A 26,974-nucleotide genomic window follows, 5' to 3' on the forward strand; every position below is an offset into this window, starting at 1 on the left:
CCTTGTTTTTCACGCCAATAAGGCGGTTTTACGTACTAAATTAGGTTTCCTTCTTAAAGGGACAGTCAAGTCCAAAAAAAACTTTCATTTTTCAAATAGGGCATGTAATTTTAAACAACTTTCCAATTTACTTTTATCAACAATTTTGCTGTGTGCTCTTGGTATTCTAGTTGAAAGCAAACCTAGGGAGGCACAGATGATAATTTCTAAGCCCTTGAAGGCCGCCTCTATTTTATTTACTTTTCACAGCAGGGGAGAGCAAGCTCATGTAGGCCATATAGATAGCATTGTGATCACGCCCGTGACTAGTGGCAGACACTGCACTAATTGGCTAAAATGCAAGTCCATAGATAAAAACTAAAAGTCATGTGATTAGGGGCGGTCAGAAGATGCTTAGATACAAGTTAGTCACAGAAGTAAAAAGTGTATTAATATAACAGTGTTGGTTTTGCAAAACTGGGGAATGGGTAATAAAGGGATTATCTATCTTTTTAAACAAAAAACTGTCCCTTTAAGGTGGTGTCAGATCGGAACATTAATCAAGAGATTGTTGTTTCTTCCTTGTGTCCCAATCCTTCCTCTGTGAAGGAACGTTTGCTTCACAATTTAGATGTGGTTTGTGCCTTGAAGTTTTACCTTCATTTTTTTATTTAAGCCTTTGGCTGGGGTGTCTTTGCCTCCTCCTGGTGGCCAGGTGTTGTATTTCCCAACAGTAAGGATGAAGTCGTGGACTCTCCCTGCCAGGAAAGAAAGGAATCTGGTAAGCATAAATTTTGTTTTTACTATAAATCAGGTAGGATCTGTATAGGTTGAACTTGGTATACTGCCTTTTTAAAAGGGATAGTCAATTCAAAATTAAACTTTCATGATTCAGATAGACCATGCCATTTTTAACAACTTTACAATCTACTTTAATTATTTAAATGTGCACAGTTTTTTTATTTACACTTTTTAAGTCACCAGCTCCTACTGAGCATGTGCAAGAATTCACAGAATATACATATGTGCATTTGTGATTAGCTGGCACATAGCTGGCAAAGACATAACTTTGAAATTTGTCAGAAAAATATCTACTACAAATTTACTGTATTGACTGGTCCTTTAAACCTTATCTTCTATGCTACTATGGGGTCGATTTATCAAAGGCTTCGCAAGCCTTTCGACCCACTACTGTTGCAGGTTCTCACAAGAGAACCTGCACGCCGTATTTCACAAGTAGCGGTCATCAGACCACTGCTTCCTTAATCTTTCGCCATCTCTAAATTGGTGAAATCAATCTCTGCGGTCTAGTCCGGCCGGGGAGATTGACAGCTCCTGCCTGTGCGTGATTGGCTGTGGGCGTGTGCAATGTTAAATTCCGCCAGGGGAATTCCTCCCCCCAGAGGCAAGCTGCGGCGGAAATGAACGCGTATTTCTGCCCCTGTCCGCCTTGGCTTGATAAATAGCTCTCTATGTAAAAAAATAAGCATTGTCTTATATAAATCTCTGTATCTGACTCACAACACATAGGAAAATACAAGAAGTAGAAACACATTTGTACAGCTACACTAATGGATCAGCACATTGGGAGGGTGTGGTGTAACTCCGTATCCCTGTCTTATTTATCACCACTTCCAGATGTTAGTTGAAAAGTGACCTTCAACTCAAGATGAATAAAAACCAATCAACTTCTGCAGATAGTGTTTGACACTGAAACAAGGATAGTATTTCCTAATTTATCTTGTTTGTTTAAATGTAAATCTGATTAATAGAACCATCTGCTTCATGTAACACTGCATTGTCCTTGCTAACCTGCCACTTCCACTTTGTAAGATTATTTTCAGCTGCAGATGATTTCAGATAGCAAGTACTAAAACTATGATCATTTATCTAAATCTGTAGTTGTATAGTTTCTGTTCATGTCACAATACACTTTGTTATTAAAGGGATACTAAACCCAATTTTTTTTATTTCCTTATTCAGATTGAACATGCAATTTTAAGCAACTTTCTAATTTATTCCAATTATACATTTTTCTTTGTTTTCTTGGTATTTTTATTTGAAAATCAGGAATGTAAGCTTAGGAGCCAGCCCATTTTTGGTTGAGCACCTGGGTAGCGCTTGCTGATTGGTGTCTAAATGTAGGCACCAATCAGCAAGCACTACCCAGGGTGCTGAACTAAAAATGGGCCGGCTCCAATACTTAAATTCCTGCTATTTCAAATAAAGATAGCAAGAGAATGAATATAAATTGACAATAGGAGTAAAATAGAAAATTGATTAAAATTGCATTCTCTATCTGAATCATGAAAGAAAAAAATGTGGTTTTAGTATTCCTTTAATGTTAATGAAACCATTTGAAATAATGAAAATGCCCTCAGAACTTAAAGTGACCGGAAAAAAAAGTTTAATGTGCCATGAAATAAAATACAATGAATATCAGGAAAAAAAATTATATATATATATATATATATATATATATATATATATTTATATTATGGCCACATTTATCAGGGCAGTATAGCTATATTGGTATTTTCCTTCCATAAGGCAGGGAGAGTCCACAACTTAATTCCTTACTATTGGGAAATACAACACCTGGCCACCAGGAGGAGGCAAAGACACCCCAGCCAAAGGCTTAAATATCCCTTCCACTTCTCCTATCCCCCAGTCATTCTTTGCCTTTCATCACTATAGGAGGTGGCAGAGAAGTGTCAGAAGATTTGGATAGTCCTGTAATGGGTATGTTCCCTTTAAGAAAGGACTGGAGTTTTAAGTAGTCATGTCAACCTCTCAGTGAGAGTATTGATGAAAATTAGAGTCTGGAGATATAGGGAAAGTTTTTCTGCAAACCCATCCAGATTGCTGCCTAACAGCTCCCGGGCAATCAGTGTTGACGAGTTTCACTGCTTGCTGTTACACACTCAAGTCCATGTCAGAGGCGTTGCTGCAAGACTGTCACACTTGAGAGGCTGTGCCTGTTCCACAGCATGGATCCTGTAGGTAAGATCGTTTTATATACAGGTAGCCCTCAGTTTACGCCGGGGTTAGGTTCCAGGAGGAATAGTTGTAAATCGAAACCGTTGTAAATTGAAACCCAGTTTATAATGTAAGTCAATGGGAAGTGAGGGAGTTAGGTTCCAGGCCCCTCTCAAAATTGACATAAGTAACACCTAATACATTATTTTTAAAGCTTTGAAATGAAGACTTTAAATGCTAAACAGCATTATAAACCTAATAATATAGATTGTATCATCATCAAACTAAGTTTAATAAACAAAAACATTTGCTAACAGCACCTAATTAAATAATCACACAACAGACGGCATCATCATCAAACTAAGTTTGATGAACAAAAACGTTGTTTTACTTGCATTTTTCTGCAATCAGTTTTCTGCATTGTTAGCATGTTAGATAATATTGGGTCTGCATCTATTCTATGCATTTCAATCTGCAGTGATTAATAAGCAGTTAGGCACCCTCACCTCAAGCTGCGGGACAGGAAAATAATAGTGAAGTGGCTGCTCGATAGCTAATGTCTGTTCTGTGTACACAGATCAATTTCAGACCTGTTAAGTTGCATAACTTTGCTGCAAAACAAGTGGGCAGCTCCACCTACTGGCTTTTTTAATTAGTGCAATGCTTTCCAAAGCTTTTCAATAGCAGTCACATGACTTAAAAAAAAGGTTTTTATTCTGAAACGGCGCAAATTGAACCGGCGTAAACCGAGGGCCACCTGTATACACTTTTTACTATTCAGGGTCACAGTGTGACTCCTTTATGCCTCGATAGGATCAAGGGTTATTATCTCCTTCAGGGAGATTATTTGAAAAGCAAGGGGTTATTTATAACTGCTTTATGTGTGATTTTTTTGGGCTCATAGACTGTGTTCTCTTGACTTGGAACAAACAGGTTTCACTTTCGTTTTTGGTGTGTTGCACAGCTCATAATAGCTTGGCGCTTTTTTTATAGCAGGGAAAGTCCTGTCCTACGTACTACGTGACTGGGTGCGGTCTCTTTGTTTTTCCTACGATATTGCTGCGAACTTAGCTCCTGAGGAGAGCATTTTCTCTATTAGCTGTCTGGGTCTAGGAGGTGGTGAGTGCCCCAGCTATTGGGATTATAAAGGTGTCGTTTTTTTTTTAATAAAGTCTTTACTTTTTTTCTGTCCTTCTGTGCATAAATCCTAGCTATAGAGAACTCTGATATTACATTAGAAGGTTCCGCTCCTTCTGTACTGGTTAATCATTCCTGGAGGAGGTTGTGGTTTGCCTGCCTGCTCTATTTTATTCCATTTGCCTAAGCACTGTTTTAAAGTCTAAGAAGGGAGACAAGCCTGCTAATACTCATAGCGCTATTAGCCCCTCTGAGCCCTCTACCTCTCAGGAATCTGGGTCCCGAGAGATACAGTACTAACCTTTCTACCCTACCCGCTCCACATGCAGTTCCCCGCGGCTCAACTAATCCTCCATCTGGAGGTTTTTTTTTCCTGCGGACTTAACCGCACAGTTACAATCGGCATTGTCTGAGTGCCTTACCTCGCTCTAACAAACGCAAAATAAATATAGTTCTCCTGATTTAGAGTCATCTAAATATTTGTCAGATTTAGCTACTATGTCCCAGCTATCCGAGGATGAGTTAACCTCTGTAGCTTCAGAGGGTGAACTTTCTGAGTCAGAGACTTCAGTTTCTAAACCTTGTTCAGCGGAGGAACCCGACTTTAGATTTAAGATTAAGCATCTGCGTTTTTTTATTAAAGGAGGCTCTGTTTACGCTAGAGGTTCCAGAGGATACTCTCCCTGAGGAACCTAAGATCCCTAAATTAGACGGGTTATGAAGACAGGAAGGTCCCTCTGACTTTTCCTATGCCAGTTAAGATGGCGAACATTATTAGTAACGAATGGGAAAGAATATGAACTTCTTTTTCCCCCTTGTCTACTTTTAAAGTATTATTCCCGGTCCCTGACTCTCAATTAGACTTATTGGACTCCATCCCTAATTTAGATGGTGCTATTACTACGCTGGCTAAGCGTACTACTATACCTCTGGAGGATAATTCCTCTTTTTAGAGAGCCTATGGATAAGAAAATAGAATCCTTTCTGAGGAAGATATTTCAACATACAGGGTTTTTGTTTCAACCGGCGGCAGCTGTAGCAGCGGTTGCTGGGGAAGCTACCTACTGGTGCAACACTGTCGGAGCTCAATGAGGTGAAGACTGTCCTTGAGGATATTCAGGAGAGAATTAAGGCGCTGAGAATTGCTAACTCCTTCATCTGTGATACGAATATGCAGATTATTCACATAAATGCAAAGGCTTCTGGCTTTGCAGTCCTAGCCCGCCGGGCTCTCTGGTTGAAGTCTTGGTCTGCGGCAATGACTTCTAAATCCAGACTCCTTTCTCTTCCTTTCGAGGTGAAGATTTTATTCGGTCCAGGGCTGGACTCAATTATTTCTACGGTTACCGGAGGGAAGGGTGCCTTTCTACCGCAGGACAAGAAAAATAGGCCTAAGGGACGGCAATTGTCTAATTTTCGTTCCTTTCTTTCTGACAAATCACAACGACAGCAATCCTCCTCCAAGTCCGAGCAGCCCAAGAGTACTTGGAAGCCTGCTCAGTCCTGGAATAAGTCCAAACAGACTAAGAAGCCCGCCGAGAATAAATTGGCATTTAGGGGCATCCCCCGATCCGGGATTGGAGCGAGTAGGGAGCAGACTGTCTTTTTTTCAGATGCTTGGTTCCAGGATGTACAGGATCCTTGGGTCCTGGAGGTTGTATCTCAAGGATACAGGATAGGATTCAAGTCTCATCCGCCCAGGGGCAGGTTCCTTCTCTCCAGTCTGTCTACAAGACCAGAAAAGAGGGCTGCCATCTTAGGTTGCGTACGGGATCTCGCCTCTTTAGGAGTAATTGTCCCGGTACCTACAGCAGAAAAAGGTTTGGGGTTTTCCAACCTTTTCGTGGTTCCAAAGAAGGAGGGACCTTTTCATCCAGTTCTGGACCTAAAGTGCCTAAACAAGTTTCTGAGTGTTCCCTCTTTCAAAGCTCTTTTGTTTGGCCTTGCTACTGTTCCAAGGGTATTTTCGAAGGTTCTGGGGGCTCTTCTAGCCGTTACCAGAACACGAGGTATTGCAGTAGCACCTTACCTTGGTGATATCTTGAGTCCCTTCTCAATCTTCTTCGATCACATGGATGGAAGATAAACTTGGAAAAGAATTCTCTTACTCCAAGTACAAGGGTGAATTACCTGGGGACAATAATAGACTCCATATCCATGAGAATATTCCTTACAGATCAGAAACGTTGCAAGCTAACTTCTGCATGTCTTGCCTTCCAGGCCTCCTTGAAACCCTCAGTGGCTCAGTGTATGGAGGTGATAGGACTCATGGTTTCCTGTATGGACATCATTCCTTTTGCAAGATTCCATCTCAGACCCTTACAACTATGCATGCAGAGACAAAGGAACGGCAACAATTTAGATCTGTCTTAACAGATCGTGCTGGACAACCTGTTGAGAGACTCACTCTCTTGGTGGCTCTGTCCAGATCTGTTCCAAGGCACGTGCTTCTTGAGACCATCCTGGGAGATTGTGGCTACGGACGCAAGCCTTTCTGGCTGGGGAGATGTTTGGTGTGCCAAAAAGGCACAAGGACTGTGGACTCAGGAGGAGTCCTTCCTTCCGATCAATATATTGGAACTCCGGGCAATCTTCAATGCCTTGAAGGCTTGGCCCCTTCTTGGTTCATTCCAGTTTATCAGATTCCAATCAGACAATATAACATCGGTTGCCTACATCAACCATCAGGGGGGAACGAGAAGTTCCTTGGCGATGAGAGAAAATACTATAGTGGGCGGAGATTTACAGATGTATGCTGTCAGCGATCCACATTCCAGGTGTGGACAACTGGGAAGCAGACTTCCGCAGCAGGCAGTCTTTTCACCCAGGGGAATGGTCTCTCCACCCGAGGTGTTTGCAGAGATATGCAGCGAGTGGGGGATATCGGAGATAGATCTCATGGCATCCCGCCTCAATACCAAGCTACCCAGGTATTGGTCGAGATCAAGGGATCCTCCGGTGGAACTGATAGATGCCCTATCAGTACTATAGAGGTTCAGACTCGTATATCTTTTTCCACTTACCGTTTCCCCCTCCTGTGGTGGCCTGCATCAAGCAGGAGCGAGCATCAGCAATTGTGATTGCTGCATCATGGCTGCGAAGGACGTGGTTTGCGGATCTGGTGGAGATGTCCTCATCTCCTCAGTGGAGGTTACCTTATTGCTGAGATCTGCTGATACAGGGTCCCTTCGTTCATCAAAATCTAGATTCTCTGAGGCTGACTGCGTGGCGATTCAAGGCTTAGTCTTAGCCAAGAGAGGGTTTTCTGAGAGTGTTATTTACACACTGGTCCTTGCTTGTAAGCCAGTTACTCGTCGTATCTACAATAACGTGTGGAGGACTTACTTGTACTGGTGTGAAGAGCATGGCTTTTCCTGGCATAAAGTTAAGGTTGCCAGAATTTTATTTTTTCTGCAGGATGGACTGGAGAAGGGTTTATCTGCTAGTTCCCTGAAGGGACAGATATCGGCCCTGTCTGTGTTACTACTCAAAAGATTGGCTGAGCTTCAGACTTGTGTTTAGATCTGGGGCTCAGCTTTGGAGCCTCAATCTTGTTCTTAGTGTTTTGCAGCAGGCTCCGTTTGGGCCTATGCATACTGTTGACATTAAATTGCTATCTTGGAAGGTTCTTTTTTTTGTTGGCTATTGCCTCTGCTCTCAGAGTTTCTGAGATTTCTGCTTTGCAATGTGACCCCCTTTATCTGGTTTTTCATGCTGATAAGGCGGTTTTACACACTTAATTAGGGTTCCTCCCTAAGGTGGTGTCGGATCGTAACATTAATCAAGAGATTGTTGTCCCTTCCTTGTGTCCTAATCCTTCTTCAGCGATGGAACGTTTGCTTCACAATATAGATGCGGTTCGTGCCTTGAAGTTCAATCTTCAGGCTACTAAGTAATTCAGACAATCTTCTTCTTTGTCATCTATATGGGGGAGCATAAGGTGCAGAAAGCTACTGCGACTTCCCTTTCTTTCTGGTTGAGGAGTGTCATCCAGCTTATGAGACAGCGGGATGACGGCCTCCTGAGAGGATAACGGCTTATTCCACTAGTGGGTTCCTCCTGGGCTTTTAAGAACAAAGATTTGTAAGGCGGCTACCTTGTCCTCCTTACACACTTTTTTTTAAATTTTACAAGTTTGATGTGTTTGCTTCGGCTTAAGCAGCTTTCGGGAGAAAAGTTTTGCAGGCTGTGATGCCCTCAGAATAGGGTCCGCCTCTTTTTTTCTGTTTCTTCCCGTTATTCATTCAGTGTCCTTTGGAGCTTGGGTATAGTTTTCCCTACAGTAAGGAATGAAGTTTTGAACTCTCCCTGCCTTATGGAAGGAAAACATAATTTATGCTTATTAGATAAATTCCTTTCCTTCCCGGCAGGGTTTATTGGGTGGGTTTTATTTTTAGATTAGGGTTTGTGTGCAATAGGGGTTGGTTGCTAAATGTCCTTTTAAGGGCAATGCCCATCCAAATACCCTTTTCAGGGCAATGGGGAGCTTAGGTTTTTTTAGTTAGTGTTTTATTTGGGTTGTTGGTTGTGTGGGTGGTGGGTTTTACTGTTGGGGGGGTTGTTTGTATTTTTATTTACAGGTAAAAGAGATGATTTCTTTGGGGCAATGCCCCGCAAAAGGCCCTTTTAAGGGCTATTTGTAGTTTATTGTAGGTTAGGGGTTTTTTTTATTTGGGGGGGGGTTATTTTCATAGGGCCCTTAGATTAGATGTAATTAGTTTAAATCTTTGATTATTTATTTTTTATTTTTTGTAACATAGTGTTTATTTTTTTGTGTAACTTAGTGTTTGTTATTTTTTGTAACTAAGTTGTTAGTCTTTTTGTAACTTAGTAATTTTTTGTGTAGATTTAAATTATTTGAGTAGGGTTAGGTTTCTAAATATATAATATAGTTACTTTAATTTGTAGTTTAATGTAGTTTTAGTATAACAGTTAGGGTAGATTAATTATTAATTTAATATAGTTTAATGTAATTTTATTATAAAAGTTAGTGTAGATTAATTATTAATTTAATATAGTTTAATGTAAATTTATTATAAAAGTTAGTGTAGATTAATTATTAATTTAATATTGTTTAATGTAATTTTATTATAAAAGTTAGTGTAGATTAATTATTAGTTTAATATAGTTTAATGTAATTTTAGTATAATAGTGTAGATTAATTATTAGTTTAATATATTTTAATGTAATTTTAGTATAATAGTGTAGATTAATTATTAGTTTAATATAGTTTAATGTAATTTTAGTATAATAGTGTAGATTAATTATTAGTTTAATATATTTTAATGTAATTTTAGTATAATAGTGTAGATTAATTATTAGTTTAATATATTTTAATGTAATTTTAGTATAATAGGGTAGATTAATTAATAGTTTAATATAGTTTAATGTAATTTTAGTATAATAGTTAGGGTAGATTAATTATTAGTTTAATATAGTTTAATGTAATTCTAAAGTTAAGTTTAAATTTATTATTAGATAGGGATGAGTTAATATTTAATATAAAGTTATCGGGTTGTTAGGTTTAGGGGTTAATAGGTTCATTTAGTTTATGGCGAGGTGGGGGGCTGGCGGTTTAGGGGTTAATAGCTTTATTTAGTTGCGGTGGGCTCTGGGAGCGGCGGGATAGGGGTTAATAAGTATAATGTAGGTGGCGGCGGTGTCAGTGTGGCAGATTAGGCATTAATAAGTATAATGTAGGTGGCGGCGGTATAGGGGGGTGACAGATTAGGGTTTAATAAGTATAATGTAGGTGTCGGCGGTGTCGGAGCGGCAGATTAAGGGTTAATAAGTATAATGTAGGTGGCGGCAGTGTCGGGGCAGCAGATTAGGGGTGTTTAGACTCGGGGTACATGTTAGGGTGTTAGGTGTAAACATAACTTTTATTCTCCCATAGGAATCAATGGGATATCGGGCAGCAGCGAACATAAGCTTTACTGCTTTTAGACTCCCATTGATTCCTATGGCATCCGCCGCCTCCAGGGCGGCGGATTGAAAACCAGGTACGCTGGGCTGGAATAGTGGCGAGCGTACCTGGTAGAAATTTGTTAACTTGCAAAAGTAGTCAGATAGTGCCGAATTTGCATTCGGAACATCTGTAGTGACGTAAGCATCGATCTGTGTTGGACTGAAACCGGCGGATCGTATATTACGTCTCAAATTTCTACTTTTGCCGGTCTGTAGGGTTTGATAACTAGGGAATCAGGCTCGCCACAATTATGCTGCGTAATTCCAGCGTATTTGCGGTTGATGGCTTGATAAATAGGGGCCATTCACTCAAGGGAGGAAAGCATAATTCTGTCACTATACAAAGCCTCACCTTGAGTATGGAGTGCAGTTCTGGGGGCCAATCGCAAAAAAGATATTGCAGAACTAGAAAATGTTCAGAGAAGGGCCATAAGGAGGAGAGGCTAGCCAAACTGGGTCTGTTTTCTTTAGAAAAAAGGCGCTTAAGAGATGACATGATTACTTTATATAAATATAGTCAAGGCCCATATACAGAGATGGCAGAAGCTCTGTTTATTCCAAGAAAATTGTTTGTGACCAGAGGCCACAATTTAAGGTTGGAGGAAAGGAGATTTAATCTCCTGCAACGGAAACGTTTTTTTCACTGTAAGAGCAATAAAATTGTGGAACTCATTACCAAAGGAGGTAGTGAATGCCAATACCCTAGATACATTTGAAAATTATTTGGATACATTTCTGTCTATAAACAAAATTCATGGATATGATTGCTAGTATTAAATGGGTCACCTTTTAGTGGGATTATTTAAGCTTAACTGGAGCTTTTTGTATATATTTTAGATTTGTATAGGTTGAACTCGATGGACTTCGGTCTTTTTTTCAACCTCATCTACTATGTTACTATGTATGTTACCCTAACATTATATTCATATCCCACCTTTTTTTGCTCCTATTAGCATCATTGTATCAGTTGTATCAGTATATTCATCACGTTTACACCTCGCACCCCCTTTCACCTTCATATTGAAACTATTATGGAATCCCTTGTCCCACCAACAATTTATTGGTTACCAGCAGCGGCTGCAAAACATTACATAGAAATTGCTGCAGCCCTCTCTGGCAGCGCTGTAACCTGAAGTGACCTGATTCTACTCATTGTGTCAGGATGTTTGTGGAATGATCTATCACAGGCCTTGACAAATCCTAGGCATCAGGGTGCCATGACTCCTAGATCTTTACTACTGGCTGGTAACTATAGATTATTTGCATACATCCTTGCCTTACTGGTAAAAAAAAAATATATGGCTTATCAATATTCTTGCTTTCTTATTTGTTTGATATAATTTTGTTAACCTCTTATCTATAATGGTTTCTGTCTGGCTTGCCCTTACATCACAAAAGACACTAATTTGATTCATTTTTTTATAGTTAAAGGGACACAATAATTTACTAATTTCTATCATACGCATGAACAAAAGACTATTTAAACATGTTAAAAGACAAAAAGGTTAGAGAAGACATACAGATAGAAACTGGATTTGGAAATAGGGGTATAAGTACTGAAGGGCTACATTATAGCATATATTATGCACTAGGCATGTGCATTTGGATACTTTGTTAGTATCGGAATGCGGAAGAAGGAATCAACTTGCGGCATTTGGCTCTGTAGAGACAGATTTCTTCATGTAAAAGTGCAACATGCTAAGATCAGTGCAAATCCAGATCGTGGTGTGTGACACTTTCACAAAGTATCTGCATGCACATGCCTAATATACACATACATATATTCACATAAATATATATATATATATATAAATATATATATATATATATATATATATATATATATATATATATATATATATATATATATATATATATAATATAATATATTAAGTTTGATTCGCACCACTTCACTTATTATCACTAACTCATTCGAGTGATCTGATTTGTGAGTTAATTTCAGACAAACACTGTGCTCGGGGGGAGAGAGTTATTTAAATAATAGTTCAAAGAGGAAGTTGTGGGGAAACTAATTCTCACTCTTAGTTCCCTTTATCCGGCACCAGAGTATAGGGTTAAATTTGTCTAATAACTAGTGATTCCTACAGAGGTCTACTTCCCCTTTAAATTCCTTACCACTATGTATTTAAGGTATGATTGCTCCCATATCTTAAAAAAAACCTGCATTTAAATTACAGAAATAAAATCACATATAAAGAACAATTTTCCTTATGCACATATGATTTATTTACTACCGACTTAAAGAAAAATCGTTATTATTAAATAACGAACATGGGCCCACTTGTTTCTAAAATTCTTTCACAATATATTATGTCCTTTATAAAAGATTATTTCAGATTGGTATCCAAATTTGGACATCAGGTATATCCCAGAGAGTTTTATTTCTCAAATGTTCAAGATTGTATCATTCAGCCATATAATTTGTAAAAGTTCTTATGCATACTAGGGCTTTGATGAAAATGTTCGTATTGTACAGATGTAGGACTTGTCACTCTAGGAGTTTTAATATTATTAGTCGTGTTTTCTATCACTTTGGTGCATGTGAGTTTAATATTTGTAGAGTTTAAACTTGTAGAGTTTATCCGTTTCAGTTACTAACTGTGTGACGCCTCAGGGGATTATGGTTTGTGTAGCTAAGCTTCTGCACACCTTGCTAGGCTGTCTCCGTTGTTTGCAACATTAGTAACAAGTATCAAAACTTTACCTTGATTGCAGATCTCAGGTTCTCCTTTTTTCTCCCCTTGGGGAATACTTACATGTCCACTCCGAATGTCACTTTCTTCCAACTCACAACGAGTGTGTCTTACTTTGTACCGCTGTTTTCTTTTCGTCAGTTTCGCGTGATGTTGAGGGCTCAGCTGCAGCCCTCAGTTTGATTAGCTCTCTCTCTCTCTCTCTATATATATATATATATATATATATATATATATATATATATATATATATATATATATATATATATATATATATATATATATATATATATATATATATATATATATATATATAAACCCCCAAATTGTATGATTTTATTATTCAAAGCCCATCCATGCTGCATTGCATAGGCAATGCTGGGTGAGGCTCTCCGAATGAGGAGATAGTCCCAAGCGCATAAGGCAAGAGTCCCTCCGAGTAGCTGCTCCTCTAAACCGATCTGTCCTCGGCTGGTCCCAAGGGACCCTGCATATCCCACTACAAGACATCAGGCCCTTCACCGGTAGTTTGTGATCAGCCGCATCGGATGACACACTAGTTAGGCTGCAACTGTTTAGGAGCTGTGAGCGTTCAGACAAGTACGTTTTGTCCCCTGCGTCCGCCTCAGACACACACGATGCCGCCATCCTATAATTCTCTCCCAGGGGGTTTTGTATCTGGTGCTTCTTAGGCGGCGGACTCTGCAAGCCTGCAGCCCCCCTATTCTCCAGAACAGGTGTGAGTAAGTAGGCAGTGTGGGTTGCTATCATCGCTGCTGGCTGCTGAAACTCCGCCATAGGTTGGCATCTAAACATAGCTCCACATCCATCTAGGAACTTATGCATCTGTTCCACAATGCTCTCTGCGTCCTCCATGATGAGATAGGTTAACGGTCCCCTCAGATGGGGGTTAAATATAATAGCCTTTGGTTAATGTTGCTCCCAGCTGGAAGTGCCAGTTAGGCCGCAAGATGGCTGCTTTAGACCACGCATTTGGTTATAACACATCAGGGTTGTGGGGTTCTGTGTATGAAGTATTCCTTACTTTAAAAGTGGACGTTGAAAACGGCTGTGATTTCAGGTCATCATCAGTAGTTTTAATAAAAGAGTAGATGGACCCAGACGGTCGCTAATTTTGTTTGTTGTATATATTATAGTTGGAGCTGCTGAAAGGTGCGACCGTCTGGTTTGAAAGTTGGCTCCGCCCCCCAGAGCATACATATTTAAACTACTTTCTAAATTACTTCTCTTATCATATTTGCTTTGTTTCCTTGGTATTGATTGTTGAAAGAGCAGCAATGCACTACTGGGAGCTAGCTGAACACATTGGGTCAGCCAATAACAAGAAACATATATGTGCAGCAACCTATCAGCAGCTAGCTCCCAGCTCCTGAGCCTACCTAGTTATGCTTTTCAACAAAGGATACCAAGAGAACTAAGCAAAATAGAAAATTTGGGGTTTCATGTCCCTTTACGTATCTTATAGTGTGGGCATTTTTATTTGTATTTATGTTCTGTAATTTTGTATCATGTTGCTACACATTATATAAACTTTCTCTTTGAGTATTTACCCTTAAAAAATTATATTTTTTATATAGACTTTGTTGTATTATTTTGCTTTTTTGATGGTTCTGCTGCTTCTTTGTTGGCTGCATTATCTTCCTTCTATCTTTTCTTTAAGTTATATAGATATACAGTTAAAAAAGTTTGATGTCTTTTAAAGGGACTTAATAATCATAATACTCATATGCTCAATCACTTGTAAGTAATGCAGCATTACTTAAACTGAATAGGAAAATAACTCCCTTGCAAGTCCTGGGACAAGCATCCTGATTGGCTGCTTAAAGTCTCTTTACAGTGGGGTGTGAATACTTAGGAAATTTGAAGTAAGATAGCATCCTATTTTACATAGAGATGTTTAGGTGATATTTTCTTGTCAGCTTTTTACAGTTATGCTGCATCACTTTCAAGTGCTTCAACATTTGGGTATCATGCCCCTTTAAGGGGAATTTTACTCTATTTATCTTACATCCATATGAAAGAGCAGCATTTACAAATGTTGGATTGTTATCTACCTAAACTAAAAGCTGTTAAGATTTTAAGAAAAACTATAATGTCAATATGGATTGTGCACTTCATACTAATCCTCATAGGCTCATAGGTACTACTGGCTAATTCCTCATTGGCTGATAGGTACTACTGGCTAATTCTTCATTGGCTGATAGTTATATACTACTAATGCTCACTGGTTGATAGGCACACATGACCATTGTACAGTAACTTTGGCTCTTAGCTTAAGGATAAGAGGTAAAGTGCTATTTTAATAGTGTTCTTTGTTTTGATCTCAGGATGGATTCTCTGCTTAACCAATGGCTGTGGAGACAAAGTTACTGGCTGCCCCCTGGTGTTACTTGGGAGGATATGAAGAACACAGATGAGGTCCAGTATCCACAGCCTCGAGACCTATTACTCTGCATTCCCTTTACACTCATTTTCACTGTTGTCAGATTCCTGTTTGAGAGGTAAGATGTCTATGGGAGAAAAGATGTATGACATTAAAAGGAATATATATATATATATATATATATATATATATATATATATAGACATGCACTCATAGGAGGCAGGGGAGGCAGTGCCTACCCTGCCATATGCGGCCAAAGCTTAATTAAATTTTAATTAAAACAACAACAAAAAAGTCCAAAAAAAATATTTCCCCCCCCATGTAATGCTATGGAGAGGCAGGTACAGGAACGCTTCTCTCCATTGCAGTACATGGGTCAAAGGAAAAGCTGTGCTGCAGCGCCACCAGTGTTCTGTCAATATATTAGCAGCTAAAATTGGTACCAATAGGAGGCACCCCTCTTGATGCCTCCTAGCAATTGAAGGATATATAGATTAATCAGAAGGAGGATGCAGTGAGCAGGGTCATGTGACACAACTGGAAGCTGAGGTAACCTAAGAACAGATGACACCAAGCAGAAGAGTAAAGTAGTATTCTACATCTCTTGTGATTCACAAATTGTGTTCAGTTACAGCTCATTAACAGGGGGGACAGTAAGTGAGCATAACCCAAGCAGAAGAGTAAAGTAGTATTCTACATCTCTTGTGAATCACAAATTGTGTTCAGATACAGCTTATTAACAGGGGGGGGGCAGTAAGTGAGCATAACCCAAAACTGACAGGAAGTCAAAGGGTCAATTCAAATTTAAATCCATAATTTAAAACCCAGAGTTTGAAGTTAAGTGTGCAGTGTCCACATTATTTAAATACATTTTTGACATTGAATATTGCTAAGCCTCCCTTTTTCATGGTTATTTGATTTAATTAGGTACAAACTCCATATATGTTATGTCTGTTAGGTCAGAGGATGCAGTATCTATTTTTATTTTTCTCTGTGTCTCCATTTATTTAAAGACTGCTGTTAACTTGTAATTCACAAATCAATTGTGTTTTTTAATATGTGCTGCTTTTATACAAGTTTATATTAATAAAAAGGAGATATATGTAATTATTGCAGTTAAATGTTTTTAGAAATAATGCCACTGTAAAGTAACTGGTTAAACACATAGTCAAAGGGAGACATTTAAAATCAAACTTTCATGATTGAGGTAGAACATGCTATTTTAATAGACTTTTCTAGTTATTTATATTTTGAGAATTAGCATCAACTGTTACTGGTCCCATGTCAGCAAATCAAATTAGTTTTTGAAAGGAACATGAAAGTCATAATTACATTTCCATCATTCGGATAGAAATTGCACAAAAAAACAAACAAAAACTTTCTATTTTACTTTTATTATTATGTACTTCATTCTTTTGATATCCTTTGGTGTCCTTTGTTGAAGAGCATACCTAAGGGGGATGTGCACGTGCGTTTCTTGAACACCATATTACAGCAGCTGTGTTGGCAATATTGATAACTTGTCCTTTGTGTAAAACTTGTAGGGTAAATTATTTCTATTTTTACAATACAGTAGTGAGTAGAGAAGAGATTGTGTATCATTCTAATTGCTTAGTAACTGGCACTGTGCCACAGAATTGTGTGAGTGTGTATGTGAGCAGAGTGTGTGTGGGTGTCAGTGAGCAGAGTATGTGTGCTTTATTCTCCAGGTAATCAATACATTTCCGATGAGCTGGTGCTTTAGCGCAGTGTTTCTCAACAATGGTCCTCAAGTACCCCCAACAGACCAGGTTTTCATTATAGCTGAATTAGTGCACAGGTGAAGTAACCAGCTGATCAGTAACTCAGTGGTTACTACCTTGCTCTCACCCATCACCTGATTATGTCACCTGTGCACTGGTTCAGCTATCATTTAAACCTGCCCTGTTGGGGGTACTTGCGGCTCTCTGTACATGTGTTTCTCCCCCGTATCATATCTAGTGCCTCACCAGCCTCTGACCTCACTGCACGTCACTGATTTTATATATATATATATATATATATATATATATATATATAAAAAAAGTTTGAAAAAAGACCTGTGAGTGCAAACGTTTGTTCCTGTATATATATATATATATATATATATATATATATATATATATATATATATATATATATATATATATATATATATATATATATATATATATATATAAAATGATAAAGGAAAATGTTATGTGGACCCCCTATATTCTATGGCATAGGTCGGCAAACAGTCCACAGCTGCATTCATTAATTTTGGGAAATAAGAACCTTGCCACCAGGAGGAGGCAAAGACACCCCAGCCAAAGGCTTAAAGGGACAGTATACACTCATTTTCATATAACTGCATGTAATAGACACCACTATAAAGAATAAGATGCACAGATACTGATATAAAAATCCAGTATAAAACTGTTTAAAAACTTACATAGAAGCTCTCAGTTTAGCTCTGTTGAAAAGGTAGTTGGAAAGCCCACTGCAAGTGGGAAATAAGACACCCCCCTCCCTCTTCTTTTACATATGAAAAGACCCTTTACACAAACAGGAGCAAGCTGGAGTAGGTAGCTGACGGTATTCTCATAAAACTTTGGGGCTTGGTTAGGAGTCTGAAAATCAGAGCAATGTTATTTAAAAATAGGCAAAACTATACATTTAAAAAAACAAAAAAACTTTATGGGCTAAATAAATAGATCATCTACAAAACATTTATGCAAAGAAAAAAATGAGTGTATAATGTCCATTTAAATACTCCTCCCACTCCCCTCATCCCCCAGTCATTCTTTGCCTTTCGTCCCAGGAGGTTGGCAGAGACGTGTCAGAATTTTAAAATTTTTGTTTTTTGTCTCTTATGGAGGGTAGTACTCTTCGGCATGGGACAGGAGTTTTAAGTATGGTTTTACTTCAGGGAGATCATGTCAGACTAATCTTATTGACTTCTTTGATTATGTAACAAAAGTATTAGACAAGGGTGGAGCAGTTGATGTAGCATATCTAGATTTCAGCAAAGCATTTGACACCGTCCCACATAATAAACTAATTCACAAACTGTATCTCCTTGGTCTAGATTCAACAATTGTGAACTGAGTGGAATGCTGGCTTAAGGACAGAAAACAAAGTGTCTTAGTAAATGGATTTCATTCAGCAGAGGGGGCTGTTACTAGTGGTGTTCCTCAGGGGTCAGTTCTGGGGCCTGTTTTGTTTGACATATTTATCTGTGATATCAGCAAAGGGCTACAGGGGAAAGTATGTCTCTTTGCAGATGATACAAAAATTTGTAACAGAGTGGATGTTCCAGGGGGGGTAGACAAAATGAGAAGTGATATACAACAATTGGAGGATTGGACAAACGACTGGGATCTAAAGTTTAACACAGCAAAGTGTAAAATAATGCATTTAGGGAAGAAAAATCCAAATGTTAATTACAGACTCAATGACACTTTACTGACTGTTACAGATGAGGAACAGGACTTGGGAATTATTATTTCAGATGATTTAAAACTTAGTAAACAATGTAGTAATGCAGCGAGTAAGGCTAGCAGAATGCTTGGATGTATTGGTAGAGGTATTTGCAGCAGGAATAGTAAGGTTCTTATGCCACTTTATAGATCATTAGTTAGGCCTCATCTTGAGTATTGTGTGCAGTTCTGGAGGCCATATCTTCAGAAGGATATTAAACTTGAATCTGTGCAAAGGAGGGCTACCAAAATGATACATGGTCTAAAAAATAAAACTTACCAGGATATGCTCAATGACCTAAATATGTATAGCTTAGAGGAGAGAAGGGAAAGAGGTGATATTATAGCAACTTTCAAGTACATTAAAGGGTTTAGTAAAACTGAGGCTGTGGGTATTTTACATAAAATGGAAAATTCAAGAACAAGGGGTCATGAGCTCAAGCTAAAGGGTAGTAGATTCAGGAGTAGTTTGAGAAAGCACTTCTTTACAGAAAGAGTGATTGATTTATGGAATAAACTTCCTCAAGAGGTAGTAGCAACAAACACTGTGGGGGACTTTAAAAATGCATGGGACAAGCATAAGGCTATCCTACAAACTAGATAAGTTTATACTGTTAGGTAAGGTCGGGCAGACTTGCTGGGCCTATGGCTCTTATCTGCCGTCAATATCTATGTTTCTATGTTTCTAAGTAGTCCTGTCAGTCTCTCAGTGAGGGCTTAGATGAAAGTTAGAGTCCGGAGATGTAGGGAGAGTCTTTCTACGAAACCATCCCTACTCATATTAACAGCTCCTCAAGCAATCGGCGTTGTCGAACTTCGCTCCGCTGCCTGCTTTCTTCTCTTAAGTTCATAGTGGAGGCGATGCCACTATTCGTCACACTTGAAAGGCTGTGTTCTTGTTCCACGGCGTAGATTCCGGTAAGATCGTTTCATTTTACTTTGTCGTCAATGTACTGTAATGTGAATGTTTTCCCGAGAGGTTACCACACATTTGCGGGTCTAACTATATGACATAAGGGTCTCAGTGAGTCTCTGTTATTATCTTGGAATCGAGGGTCAATATCTCCTGAGGGGGGTTATTGAACAGGGGAGTTTATAAACATGTTTGTTATGTGATTCAACCTGCTTATGTGTGATGTTTATGGGCTCATGGTTGGAACTTTGAGGCCTTTGGAAGTGACGCAGCCTTTTGGTTGGGTGCGCTTTTTTTGGACTGTTCGGTTCACCTTGTGTTCGGGCGTGGTTCCGTTCCCCATTTCTGCATTCCTGACCATGTGGCGAAGGAGATATTCTAGTCCGCAGGGGTCTGGTCATAGAAGGTGGTGAGTGTCCCAGCCATTGTGGGTGTCAGGTGCCGTTTTTGTTTTTATACTTAGTCCATATTGATATTTCCTCTATCCAGTTATGGAGGATTCTAATGCTGAGACTGCTCGTTTCAGATTCAGTTACGGAGGATTCTGATACCGAGACTATTTTGATTTCAGATACAGATTCTGTGTCCGGTGAGGAATCCGGATTGGGCTTCGTTGACACATGTCGACCAGTTTTGTTCCGTATGCCATCTCAGAGCGCCTTATTCCTCGGCTCAGGGAATCAAGGGACTGCTGAGCCATGAGCTGTATGGCGCCCATGGGAGCCAGATTTACTGCACGGCTATTGGCTAAGAGGTGAAAACGTCACCTCTTAGCCAAAATGTTTTTTAGCCGTGCGCTGCTGTAAGAACTAAGAGCGTTGATCGATTGAATCAAATAAAGGAGCTTTCTACATGAAGTATCTTATACTTCATGAATGAAAGTGGTCTTTATTTGTTTCAATAGTAAATCCTAGCGTTTGTAAAACGCTAGGATTTAATTTCACTTTAATACAACCCTTTGTGTCGAAGCTCTGACCTGTCGAATATGACATCAAATTTGGACCTACTTTGATATGTTCACATGCCTTGCAGTTTTTCCCACATCTATTAGTACCATTGTGGGTTAGCCAAGAGCTATTACTCCTAGGGGTTCTCAATTGGCTGGGGGATACCAAATTGCCAAGAGTCAAATTCTTAGAGTACACAAATTTACATCACTGTTTAATACTGTCCTTAAGTAAGTTATCTTCATATAGGATGGGCAGATGTTTCTTGATGATTTTACACACCTGATAATATTGTGAAGAAAATTTGGTAACGAAAGTAGGTTTCTTATACATTTCTCTATTCTGTTCCTTCTTCTTATTTACTCTACATAGAAGATTTTCCCGTTTCTGTTGTTTAACCTCCTCTAGGGTATTATTGATTAAACCCTTAGAATATCCTTTCTGTTTGAATCTGTACATAAATACATACATACACACACCCACCCACACAGAGACATACACAGAAAATACACAAAGACATACATACACACACCCTCACAGAGACACCCAAAGAAAAAGCACAAAGAAATACGCACACCCTCACAGACATCCACAGAAAATGCACAAAGACATACACACCCACGCTCACAGAGACCCACAGAAAAAAAATACATACAAACTCATAGAGACACAAAAAAAGCACAAATACATAAACAAAAACACCCACAGGAGGTAATATTTCTGCACATTGCATCCCCTAAATCAACAGTGTGTGACATGCATGATAAGAACAATGCAGAAATTAAGAGATCACTTTTTAAAGAATCATATTCGTAAATGTGCAAACAAAATTAATTCTGTGAATTCAAAGTTGTATATTAATGATATGGGTAGATGGCTAGATGAAGAAAAGTACTTTTGAAAGGTTGACATGCTCCCCCCCATTTTCCCCAACCAAGAGCACCACTTAAAATATGGTATACAAATGTTCCCATCTGTCAGCTGTACATATGGGTTTTGAAAATTCTGTACTCTATATGGTCTTAGTGGAACTATAAGCTGTGGTACTCAGTCTTATACCATTAGATCTGGTTAAATGCAGGATTTAGGCTTGTTTGTATGTATTTCAAAATTAAGTCAGCTGTAGTGTAAACTGAACAGTGTTCTCATTTCAAACACTGAGCAATCTTAGTCTGGAGTATAACATTTTATGCAGATGTAAAATCTTGGATAAAATGCCTCCTTGCATCTGGAAAGTCGTTACATAAAGGAGCAGTAAACTGGAATGTAATTAAACTATATATATATATATATATATATATATAATTAATAAAAACTCATATCTGCCAAAAGGGCACCTAGTATTTGTGTATTGAGGAGGAAACATTTCTGCATGGCATTAAATATAGAATTTCCACAGCATTGTCAAATAATCATAAATACACTGCTGCATATTGCTAAAAAATGTGTTTTTCTGGACCCCTGGCCCCACCATACAATAACTACCACACTGAAGTTACAATCCGAAATTGCACAAAGAAATAAAAAACATTTACTAAGTAAGTCCTACCTCCTCTGCAAATGAAAGTGATCTGCCGTCTGACTCAGGCACACACTATACAAACTTAAGTGCCAAGTCTGTCTCACACTGTGCATAGTGGTTTAGCGCACACTCAGAAATCCTCTCAAATTCTAATGCTTTACTCTTTGTAATAACATTTCCCACGCTCAATAGCACTCTGCTGTAGTACCCTCTGGTGGCTGCCAAAATGTAATTATTTTTTTAAAATAATAGTTGTTTTTGCCTCATGGGGGCCCCTTGGCCCATTGGTTCCCTGACAGGAGTCACCCCTATCACCCCCTGATGGCGGCCCTGGTTGCAGAGACTGGGTTCAAGCCAGCAGCTGTATGTCCTGGGCTGGTCTCAGTGGGCAGCGTCACCTCCCCGACAGGTATCATTCCCTCTGCCTACGCCACCTCCTGGACAGGTATCGATCCCTCTGCCTATGCCACCTCCTGGACAGGTATCAATCCCTCTGCCTATGCCACCTCCTGGACAGGTATCAATCCCTCTGCCTACGCCACCTCCTGGACAGGTATCGATCCCTCTGCCTATGCCACCTACTGGACAGGTATAGATCCCTCTGCCTACGCCACCTCCTGGACAGGTACCGATCCCTTTGCCTACGCCACCTCCTGGACAGGTATTGATCCCTCTGCCTACGCCACCTCCCCGACAGGTAACGATCCCTCTGCCAGCTCACAATGCCATCTTTACCAGGACGCTTTTGATCCTCTCAGGCCAGCTCTTGATGCTGTCTTTAGAAAGACGCTTTTGGCTCTCAAGCCAGCATTTTACCTACAGGTCCTCACAGCCAGGCAACCAGAAAGCATGTCGTTATACTCTGCCTCTGGAATCCCTCAAAGAACTAGGCAAAACACACAGTTCCAGTTATTTTAATTACATGGAGATTAAGCCCATCTTGCATTTGTGTAAAAACTGTGCTTTTAAGACACCAAAAAGCTAAATTTGTAACCTAGGTTTTCAGAATGCTGCAAAGTTCCTAAACCAGCTAATTGATTTGCAACATTTGCAGTTAAATTTGCCTTTTGGCTTCTCTAGGGTGCTTGGGACAAAGCCAGAGGTGTTTAATGTCCTTACTATTACTATTGGGGAGGGACACATTTTAGATAGAGGGACAACAAAACATTGATTAAATCATTACAGAAACATGCTTTTTCCTCAAAACAAAAACTAAATACACATTGAAATATACTATTTTAGATGAAACAAAGAAAAAAGTTGCCTAACATGTGCCTTTTAAATTGTTTTTAAATATGAAAAAAAAACAGTGTAATCAAATAAAGAATCAGGCCACATAGCATAAATTACTAAATCACCTGAAGAGCTCCACACAACCTTGGTACAGTATGCACGTGTCTGGGTCCCAAATGGACTAATATTTTCTATTTGCTGTTATTCAATATGGGGCATAGCAGTAGTATGCAGTCTCAATAGGATTCATGTTTCTGTAAAATAGCAGATATAAATGGATGCATTGTAAAGTTTATAGCCATGTCTTGGCTCTGCTTAATATATATCTGAAACTATGAAAATTGATTGCTCACCTAGGATCTGTTGGTGTGGGCAGAGTCAATATGAATAAATTTTATTGCTAACGCTCTCACAGATGTACTGTAGCTTTAAAAGAGGTGTGCAATATAATCTGTGACCGGTGTCCCATGAATCTGTGCAAATGGATTTACCAAGAGACAAGAACTGCTCCCAAGAAATTTAGGGGTAAAAGATGCTTTTAAAAAAAAAAAAAAGATGTCCCCCCTTAAAGGGACAGTATAGTCAAAGTTAAACTTACATGATTTAGACATTCAATTTTAAACATCTTTCCAATTTACTTCTATTATGAAATTTGCTTTTCTCTTGTAAGGTGTATCCAGTCCACGGATTCATCCATTACTTGTGGGATATTCTCCTTCCCAACAGGAAGCTGCAAGAGGACACCCACAGCAGAGCTGTCTATATAGCTCCTCCCCTAACTGCCACTCCCAGTCATTCTCTTGCAGCTCTCGACAAGAAAGGAAGTATCAAAAGATATGTGGTGATTTAGTGTAGTTTATCTTCAATCAAAAGTTTGTTATTTTTAAATGGTACCGGCGTTGTACTGTTTTTACCTCAGGCAGAAATTAGAAGAAGAGTTCTGCCTGAGGTTTTTGATGATCTTAGCAGGTTGTAACTAAGGTCCACTGCTGTTCTCACACATAACTGAGGAGTATGGGAAAACGTCAGCTGGGGGAATGGCCTGCAGAATTAACTGCTCTGAGGTATGTTCAGTATATTTTTTTCTAGAGAGATAAGGTCTAGAAAATGCTGACAGTGCCTGATATATTTAAGGTAAGCCTGATTACAGTGATTTAACAAAAGACTGGGATCATGCTTGCAGTAAAGGGTAATATTCATGTTACTTGCTCTTATTACTTAGTATGTAAAACGTTTGCATGATATATAAAAAACGTTTTTTACTAAGGGTGATAAATCTTTATTTGGGGCCTAGTTTTCCACATGGCTGACTAGATTTCTCCTAGGAGTAGTTATTTATGGCCCTTTCACTTTGAGTGCATGGTGGGAGGGGCCTATTTTCGTGCTCTAATTGCGCAGTAGTTTTTACAGTCTGAGACATCCAGCTTCCCTGAAGGAGTCTCCTGACATATAGGACCTCTGTAAACGGTTTTTGTGCCTACAAAAGTCATTTTATGGGCAGGTAGGAGCCACAGTAGAGCTGTGGCAGTTTGCTTGTGACTGTTTATAACGGTTTTACCGTTTTTCTGATTTGTTTTTGAGCCTGAGGGGTTAATCATCCATTTGCAAGTGGGTACAATGATATTTTAGTCTATTATACACACTGTAAAAATTTCATGGAGTTTACTGCTTTTTTTCACTGTTTTGCAGTTTATGTGATTGTTTTTTTCCCTTAAAGGCACTGTACCGTTTTTTATTTTCTGCTTTTTCACATTTATTAAAGTGTTTTCCAAGCTTGCTGGTCTCATTACTAGTCTGTTAAACATGTCTGACATGGAGGAAACTCCTTGTTCATTATGTTTAGAAGCCATTGTGGAACCCCCTCTTAGAATGTGTACCAAATGCACTGATCTTACTATAAATTTTAAAGACCATATTCTGGCTTTAAAAGATTTATCAAGGGGAAGTTATGCCGACTAACTCTCCCCACGTGTCAGAACCTATAACTCCCGCACAAGGGACGCCAAGTACATCTAGCGCGCCCATTGCATATACTTTACAAGACATGGCGGCAGTTATGAATCATACCCTTGCAGAGGTATTGTCCAAACTGCCAGGGTTACAATGAAAGCGAGACAGCTCTGGGGCTAGAACAAATACAGAGCTCTCTGACGCTTTAGTAGCTATGTCTGATATACCCTCACAATGTGCAGAAGCCGAAGCAGGAGAGCTTCTATCTGTGGGTGATTTTTCTGATTCAGGTAAGACACTTCAACCTGATTCTGATATGTCTACATTTAAATTTAAACTTGAACACCTCCGCGTGTTGCTCAGGGAGGTTTTAGCAACTCTGGATGACTGTGACGCCATTGTAGTCCCAGAGAAATTGTGTAAGTTGGATAAATACTATGCAGTGCCTGTTTACACTGATGTTTTTCCAATCCCTAAGAGGTTTTCAGAAATTATTACTAAGGAATGGGATAGACCAGGTGTACCGTTCTCTCCCCCTCCTGTTTTTAAAAAGATGTTTCCTATAGATGCCGCTACACGGGACTTGTGGCAGACGGTCCCTAAGGCGGAGGGAGCAGTCTCTACCCTAGCGAAGCGTACAACTATCCCGGTCGAGAACAGTTGTGCTTTTCTAGATCCAATGGACAAAAAATTAGAGGGTTACCTTAAGAAAATTTTTATTCAACAAGGTTTTATTCTCCAGCCTCTTGCATGCATTGCCCCAGTCACTGCTGCTGCGGATTTCTGGTTTGAGTCTCTAGAAGAGGCTCTACAGGTAGAAACCCCGTTGGATGATATCCTTGACAAGCCTAAAGCTCTTGGAACAAAGGAAAGCAGGCCAAAAAACCTGCTGCTGCCTCTAAGACAGCATGAAGGATCAGCCCCCGATCCGGAAACGGATCTAGTAGGGGGCAGACTTTCTTTGCCCAGGCTTGGGCAAGAGATATCCAGGATCCCTGGGCGTTGGAAATTGTGTCCCAGGGATATCTTCTGGACTTCAAAGCTTCTTCCCCAAAAGGAAGATTTCATCTCTCACAATTATCTGCAAACCAGATAAAGAGAGAGGCATTCTTACATTGTGTTCAAGACCTCCTAGTTATGGGAGTGATCCACCCAGTTCCAAAGGAGGAACAGGGGCAAGGCTTCTATTCAAATCTGTTTGTAGTTCCCAAAAAAGAGGGAACCTTCAGACCAATCTTAGATCTCAAGATCCTAAACAAATTTCTCAGGGTCCCATCCTTCAAGATGGAGACTATTCGAACCATCCTACCTATGATCCAGGAGGGTCAATATATGACTACCGTGGACTTAAAGGATACTTATCTTCACATTCCGATACACAGAGATCATCATCGGTTTCTCAGGTTTGCCTTCCTAGACAGGCATTACCAGTTTGTGGCTCTTCCCTTTGGGTTAGCTACGGCACCAAGAATCTTTACGAAGGTTCTAGGGTCACTCCTAGCGGTCCTAAGGCCACGGAGTATAGCAGTAGCGCCTTACCTAGACGACATTCTGATACAGGCGTCAAATTTTCAAATCGACAGGACCCATACGGGCATTGTTCTGGCATTCCTGAGGTCTCATGGGTGGAAAGTGAACGAAGAAAAGAGTTCTCTGTCCCCTCTCATAAGAGTTTCCTTCCTAGGAACTCTGATAGATTCTGTAGAAATGAAGATTTACCTGACAGAGGCCAGGTTGTCAAAACTTCTAA

At 39.4% G+C, this 26,974-nt stretch overlaps 1 protein-coding gene across 1 annotated transcript in view; it reads left to right on the plus strand.

Moving 5' to 3' along the window:
- CERS4 (ceramide synthase 4) overlaps positions 1-26,974 on the plus strand; it is a 501,010-nt gene that overhangs the window by 89,135 nt on the left and 384,901 nt on the right. Inside the window, exon 2 of the mRNA XM_053703019.1 lies at positions 15,125-15,298. Within this exon, the coding sequence (XP_053558994.1) occupies positions 15,126-15,298 (173 nt within the window). The 5' untranslated portion in view covers position 15,125. The remainder of the gene's footprint in view (positions 1-15,124; positions 15,299-26,974) is intronic.

This window comes from Bombina bombina, chromosome 2 (genome assembly GCF_027579735.1).
Source record: "Bombina bombina isolate aBomBom1 chromosome 2, aBomBom1.pri, whole genome shotgun sequence".
NCBI classification, from domain to species: domain Eukaryota; kingdom Metazoa; phylum Chordata; class Amphibia; order Anura; family Bombinatoridae; genus Bombina; species Bombina bombina.